The sequence below is a fragment of the Oryx dammah genome, unplaced genomic scaffold, assembly GCF_014754425.2.
Source record: "Oryx dammah isolate SB20612 unplaced genomic scaffold, SCBI_Odam_1.1 HiC_scaffold_19, whole genome shotgun sequence".
In the NCBI taxonomy this organism is placed as follows: domain Eukaryota; kingdom Metazoa; phylum Chordata; class Mammalia; order Artiodactyla; family Bovidae; genus Oryx; species Oryx dammah.
This window is the reverse complement of record NW_024070203.1, coordinates 36,463,941-36,471,453: the sequence shown is the minus strand read 5'-3', so window position 1 is coordinate 36,471,453 and position 7,513 is coordinate 36,463,941. Positions and strand designations below refer to the sequence as shown.

The 7,513-nt window shown below is 50.1% G+C and overlaps 1 protein-coding gene across 2 annotated transcripts in view; it reads right to left on the bottom strand.

The window, feature by feature from the left end:
• Positions 1-615: 615 nt before the first annotated feature.
• The window catches only part of FAM110B (family with sequence similarity 110 member B), a 145,675-nt gene continuing 138,777 nt past the window's right edge, over positions 616-7,513 (bottom strand). For both annotated transcript variants that reach the window (XM_040261262.1, XM_040261263.1), the window contains one exon: positions 616-3,493. In XM_040261262.1, the coding sequence (XP_040117196.1) occupies positions 2,026-3,180 (1,155 nt within the window). In that variant the 5' untranslated portion in view covers positions 3,181-3,493 and the 3' untranslated portion in view covers positions 616-2,025. The remainder of the gene's footprint in view (positions 3,494-7,513) is intronic.

The following is a 7,513-nucleotide window of genomic DNA, read 5'->3' as shown; positions in this document are numbered from 1 at the left end:
AGACAGGTCCACTGGGAGGAATGATACTTCACTAGAATGAAAATTCAAGTGAAAATCTAAGTTCCTTGAGGCAGACACTTTGTTGTTGACCACAGCAGTCTTGGGCCAATGGTAAGGCCTGAAAAGGGAATCACTCATCATATACCCTTTTGATACAGGAATGAATGAATGAATGAGTGAGTGGACTACTATATAAACACATGTAACATTAATGATCTTGGGTTTGTTCAAATAAGATCAAGGCTATAAACTTCAAAGGTATGTCTCCACTGTCAGAACTCCACTGTCAAAAGTTGTAACAAATAATTACAACTTAAGAGTTTGGTGGAAGATGTGAAAAATCCTGATTTTAAGAAAAGATAAAAAAACCTGGAAGTTGTGAACTAAGCAGCAGCAGCAGATTTTAGGAACCTCGATGAAACTATTTTAGCAAAAAGCACACTGATCTAACTACAATGAAGAATACAGCTGTTCAGAATAATTGTGATACGGTGAATATAACTTAATGAAATGCTGTTTCTTCAAGACCCTCAAAAGTCTCCTTCTGGCTCACAGTCCAAAGTGAAACTTCTGTGGAGGGAGTGAAGGAAAAGACAAAGAGAAACCACCACCATGGAGCCTGCACCAGAGCTATTTATTAAGTAACGTTTCTTTCTTTTTTTCTTCTTCTTAAAGATTTCATAAACAACTGAAGTATGTACAAAGTCTTACAGCATTTACAGCATAAAAAGTGTCCTATGAGCTGATGAAGGCTAAGGCAGTGCTGCTGGGAGCTCCAGGGCGTGTCTACAAGAGCGAGGAAGCCGAGCATCCCAGGTGGACCCCTTGGCTACTGCAGGATGACTGTCAGCTGAGGGACAGCCAACTAGACCACCTGCAGGACAGGTTATGGGGGAACAAGCTGATATGCAGCCCTACGGATCTTCGGATTGAAAAGCTACACAGAGTCATGTTTCAAGCTCCCTGCAGCCTCACAGGTTAACATATGCATGAGGACATAGTCATGCTGCCCAGATCTGGTTCAGCTACCAAAGGTACTGACTTCTGAAGAAAAGGCTCTAAACTGATATGGCTGGCATTTCCATTTGTGTTCAGTGGTCTTCAGGTAGTTCCTACCACCCAAGCCCCACTCCCCTCTCCCAGATAAAACAATTACAACAAAGGGAGGGAGGAGAATCCACTTGGAATTCTCAACCAAAAAACCATCTTTAAAAAAAATTCAGTATCAGCTCTAGGGTAGCCAGTTCTGTCAAATGATTGATAGTCAAAAATTTTTAAATCAACCCAAATCAGATCAAGAGCAACAAGCCCCTCTTAACACTCCACCTCCTGATTTAATTCCCTTCATTGTATCTGATTGTCTTTCCTTGGGATCAGTATTACACAGAACCATCAACGTTTATACACCAAATCAGACACAGAACATGTGTCCCCAACCATTACTTGTGTAAATGGCAAGAGGACTGTCAATAATAAATGACTGACATCGGATTCCCCACTTTCTTTCTCAGAAAGCCCAGCCCGGTTCTCTCTGGGATCCCTCACTATCTGTTTGATAGCAGAGCCCATTTATTTTCCCATTTGGGTCTCACATGTAGGCAAATAGGCTTTTTTTTTTTTAACTCAAAAAGATGTTACTCCCAACTTAAAAGCCAGTTGATAAAACCTTTAATTAAGACACCATAGCGCGGGATATAAAAACACTAGAACCACATAAATATTGAAGAAGTTGTATACCGTTTTCCGTGTAAACAGTTTTGCCAAAGATCGAAGCCCTAAATTAGGATGTGGCCTGACACTTTGCGGCGGGTGACGCGTGACCGGCCAGGCTCTGCAGCGATGGTAGCCGAGGACGCCAGGTCAGTCCCCGTGTTGGCGGGCATGCAACTGGAAAGACATTGCACAACAAGCAACACAAAGAGAGTGGAGAAGCTCACAACACTTCAAGGAGACCTCACAACCTTCACAAGTGCCGAGGCGCGGACAGAGACCCCCCCTGCCTCCCTCCGGGCGCGCTGCTGCCTCTTACACGTGGGACACCTTCTGCGACTCCCTGGCCTGTTTGATGCTGTACAACCACTTGATAATGCGCGCGTTCCTCTCGATGGCGGAGATGCCGTAGGGCACCCGGTCATTGGCACTGTCATCGTTCCTAAGGTCACTGTTACTGTCCTGAGACTGTTCGCAGTCCGAGCTGATCATGCTGGCGCTGCGGAAGTTGAGCGAGATGATGTCCGAGTTGGCCCGCGCGAAGTTCTCCATGCCCAGGTTCTCCAGCTCCTCTGGATCCAGTCCGCAGTAGTTGAAGAAGCGCTCCACGTCGGCGTCCACGCGGAAATACCTATCGCTCAGGTCCGACTTGGAGCGCTGCAGCGAGGGTCTCCGGCCCACCCCACCGGCCGGCTCGGCCGCCTCGGCCTCGGGGGACTTCACTGCGGCCGGGGCAGCCACCTTGGGCTTGGGGGGCAGCGGCGGGGCGGAACTGCTGCAGGGGAGGATGGCCTTCAGGGGCCTGGCCCCGGGCCCCTGGCGGATGTCCGAGGAGCTGTGCGACACGTGCAGAAAGGCGTCGGCGGCGGCGGCGGCGGAAGAGGCGGGCTCGGGCGGCCGGCGGCCCACGTGCGAGCCGCCCTCCTGGGGGCTGCCCCGGCCCGGCGCGGGGCGCGCGCGCAGCGACTCGGCGAACGAGTGCCGGTGCAGCTCGGCCGCGTCAGCCCGGGGCGCCGGCCAGTTCCGCGCGCTGTGCTTGTGGCCCGAGCCCGTGCTCGAGCCTTCGGAGCTGTTGAGGATGTTCTTGAGGATCTCCAGCTTCAGGGTCTCGCGAGGCGCGCCCCCCTCGCTCTTGGCGCCGCCGCCGCCGCCGCCGCCGCCGCCGCCGAAGCCCTTGAGCGTGGGGCTGCCGAGCGCGCGCTTGGCGGCGGGGCACACTGGGGGCTTGGCCAGCACCGCCGGCTTCACGGGCTCCTGCTTGGCGTTGATGACCTCCTGGCTCTTGACGTACTTGGCCTTGTCGGCCTCCAGCCGCTCCACGGCGCTGAGTCTCTTGGGGTTGGGCTCCGCCTGGCGGCGAAAGTAGTCGGGCCCCTTGTTGAGGATGCGCAGGGGCACGGCCGACGTGAAGGTGCCGGCGGGGCTGACCGGCTTCACCATGCTACCTGTCTGTAGGCTCTCCGTGGGCATGGCGGGCACTCTCTCCCCGGCGGCCGTGGTGGATGCTCGTGTGCGCGCCTCTGGATGCGCCGGGCAGACACATGTGCGGGCGGCACAAAGCGCAGCGGATGGTCCGGAACCGAGGGTCAGCGGCGGCGGCAGCGCCTCATCTCCCGCTCGGTCACCGCCCCGGGACTCTAATCCCCTCGCCCCCTCGCCGGCCGGCCGGTGCAGAGAGGCCACCAACCCCCAAGTTCCTTTAATCGGGCCTCGCCGCCTCCTTTCTCCTCCCCGAAGGATGTGGGAGTCTCCTCCAGGTCTTTGTGTTCAACTGCAGGCAGAGCTGAAACACACAACAACCAACCGCGGGTTAGGATGGGCGAGTGACATCACGGCTGTAGCAACAGCGAAGCCGCGCGCCCCCGCCCCGCCGCCCCCGCCCCGGGGTGCCCCCGCCAGCCCGGGAGGGAGGTGATCCCGGCGGCCGCACGGGGCCCCGCCGCCCGCGCCCAGCACTCGGAGGCCGGCGCGGCTCCGGAAAAAGAGCGGCGGAGGGTTCCCACGCGCCAACTCCTCCTGGCGCCTCCCCATCAGAGAGACCCGCCTCCCGATCACGCCCGGCCCGGCATCACTTAAACCCAAACCCAGGAAACACGAGATGACAGTAGAAATGCTGGTCCGCAAAGCCCGGTTCCCAGTTCCTGACATGCCACTGGATTCCTGCGGCTCTCTTATCTGCTTAGGCTACAGTCTCGGTGACTTCCAAGATGCCTGTTTTGCAATGAAGCAAAACTTCTGACTTCTATCACTCTAACTTAACAAGAACCTAACACTTCAAAAACTTAAAAGATGACAAGAAATGACAGTAATCACAAAACAGTTTTTAAAAAGTCAACATGTTTATCTTATTTTCGCTAACCAGTGTATTTGAAAACACCATCTCCTGTAAATGGAATGTGTACTAAGTTCATCTCATTAAATACAAGCTTATTTTAAACTAACCAAGCACCAAACAGACAAGAAAACCCCTAGCAATACTTCTAGATCAACCACATAAAAAGATATTCTGATTATAAATGCTCCATAATTTTTCACACAGTGGGCAGAAATCAAGTTTTTTGTATGTATTTTTCCAAGTCCCCCAGAGAACTAAGAAGACAAGCTGAAAGTGTAAATCATACCTAAATATGTTACTTTATAGAAAACTTGTATAACAGTTAAGCATTCATGGGTCTTATTTATGGCCTTCTGAAAAACTTGACTCCCCCACCCCCCAGCCAAGACCACTACAGTGAAACACTTATTAATACTCCCAAGATAAATCTTTCTACTTAAAGAGATGGCGGTAACAGACCACTTACCTGTCTCCTGAGAAACCTGTACATGAGTCAGGAAGCAACAGTTAGAACCAGACATGGAACAATTGACTGGTTCAAAATTGGGAAAGAAATATGACAAGCCTATGTAATGTCACCCTGCTTATTTAACTTACATGCAGAGTGCATCATGTGAAATGCCCAGATGGATGAATCACAGGCTGGAATCAAGCTTGCCAGGAGAAACATCAACAACCTCAGATATGCAAATGATACCACTCTAATGGCAGAAAGTGAAGAAGAACTAAAGAGCCTCTTGATGAGGGACTGAGAAAGCTAGCTTGAAACTCAGCATTAGAAAAACTAAGATCATGGTATCTGGTTCCATCACTTCATGGCAAACAGAAAGGGAAAGAGTGGAAGCAGTGACAGATTTTATTTTCTTGGGCTTCACAATCACTGCAGATGGTGACTGCAGGTATGAACTTAAAAGACACTTGTCCCTCGGAAGGAAAGCTATGACAAACCTGGACAGCATATTAAAAAGCAGAGACATCATTTTGCTGTCAAAGGTCCATTTAGTCAAAGCTATGGTTTTTCCAGTAGTCATGTATGGACATGAGATTTGGACCATAAAGAAGGCTAAGCACAGAAGAATCGATGCTGGATGTGTGGTGCTGGAGAAGACTCTTGAGAGTCACCTGGATTTGCAAGGAGATCAAATTAGTCCATCCTAAAGGGAATCAATCCTGAATATTCATTGGAAGGAGTGATGATGAAGCTGAAGCTCTAGTACTTTGGGCATCTGAAACAAAGAGGTGACTTGTTGGAAAAGACCCTGATGCTGGGAAAGACTGAGGGCAGGAGAACGAGGTGACAGAGGGCCAGATGGTTAGATGGCATCACTGATTCAATGGACTGAATTTGAGCAAACTCTGGGAGATAGTGGAGGACAGGGAAGCCTGGCGTGCTGCAGTTCATGGGGTGGCAAAGTGTCAGACATGACTTAGGGTGCTAATTACTACTCAGCACATGATACAGTGTCACATTTATCTCTGCAGTCCTCTCAACACCAACGACCTCTCTGTCACTGCTGGCAGAGAGCACTGATGAGTGAGCACATCAGCATTCCAAAAACTGGTTTAGACCCACTCAGCATCGTTGGTTATAATTAGGAGTATTAAGAGAGTAAGTACTTAACTAACATGCTGCTGCTGCTGCTAAGTCGCTTCAGTCGAGTCCGACTCTGTGTTACCCCATGGACGGCAGCCCACCAGGCTCCCCCGTCCCTGGAATTCTCCAAGCAAGAACACTGGAGTGGGTTGCTATTTCCTTCTCCAATGCATGAAAGTGAAAAGTGAAAGTGAAGTCGGTCGGTCATGTCTGACTCTTAGCGATCCCATGGACTGCAGCCCACCAGGCTCCTCCGTCCTTGGGATTTTCCAGGCAAGAGTACTGGAGTTGGGTGCCACTGCCTTACTGAAGCTGAAACTCCAATACTTTGGTCACCTGATTCAAAGAACTGACTCATTTGAAAAGACCCTGATGCTGGGAAAGATTGAAGGTGGGAGGAGAAGGGGACGACAGAGATGAGATGGTTGGATGGCATGACCGACTCAATGGGCATGTGTCTGAGTAAACTCTGGGAGTTGGTGATGAACAGGGAGGCCTGGCGTGCTGCAGTCCATGGGGTCACAAAGGGTTGGACACGACTGAGCGACTGAACTGAACTGATTCAACTAACATATCCAGTAACTAATTTACAAAATAAAGTGGTCCTAGTATAAAAAAATCAGAGCTACCCCACGTCTGAGGTCAGAGGTGGCAGCCAAAAGGAGACATCCCATGTCTGAGGTCAGGGGCGGCTGCCAAGAGGAGCTACCCCATGTCCAAGGAATGGTAGCTGCGCGGGTGCAGGAGGGCCGAGAGGAGCTACTCCATGCTCAAGGTCAGGAAGGGCGACCTTGTCTAAGGTAAGGAGCAGCAGTGAAGAGATACCCCACGTCCAAGGTAAGAGAAACCCAGGTAAGATGGTAGGTGTTACGAGAGCATCAGAAGGCAGACACACTGAAACCATAATCACAGAAAGCTGGCCAATCTGACTGCGTGAACCACAGCCTTGTCTAACTCAATGAAACCAAGCCATGCTGTGTGAGGCCACCCAAGACAGATGGGTCATGGTGGAGAGGTCTGACAGAATGTAGTCCACTGGAGAAGGGAATGGCAAACCACTTCAGTATTCTTGGCTTGAGAACCCCATGAACAGTATGAAAAGGCAAAATGATAGGATACTGAAAGAGGAACTCCCCAGGTCAGTAAGGGCCCAATATGCTACTGGTGACCAGTGGAGAAATAACTCCAGAAAGAATGAAGGGATGGAGCCAAAGCAAAAACAATACCCAGTTGTGGATGTGACTGGTGATAGAAGCAAGGTCCAATGCTGTAAAGAGCAATATTGCATAGGAACCTGGAATGTTAGGTCCATGAATCAAGGCAAATTGGAAGTGGTCAAGCAGGAGATGGTAAGAGTGAATGTCTAAATTCTGGGAATCAATGAACTGAAATGGACTAGAATGGGTGAATTTAACTCAGATGACCATTATATCTACTACTGTGGGCAGGGATCCCTCAGAAGAAATGGAGTAGCCATCATGGTCAACAAAAGAGTCCAAAATGCAGTACTTGGATGCAATCTCAAAAATGACAGAATCATCTCTGTTCGTTTCCAAGGCAAATCATTGAATATCACGGTAATCCAAGCCTATGCCCCAACCCATAATGCTGAAGAAGCTGAAGTGGAATGGTTCTATGAAGACCTACAAGACCTTTTAGAATTAACACCCCCAAAAGATGTTCTTTTCATTATAGGGGACTGGAATGCAAAAGTAGGAAGTCAAGAAACACCTGGGCTAAGAGGCAAATTTGGCCTTGGAGTATAGAATGAAGCAGGGCAAGGGCTAATAGAGTTTTGCCAAGAGAACACACTGGTCATAGCAAACACCTTCTTCCAACTACACAAGAGAAGACTCTACACATGGACATCACCA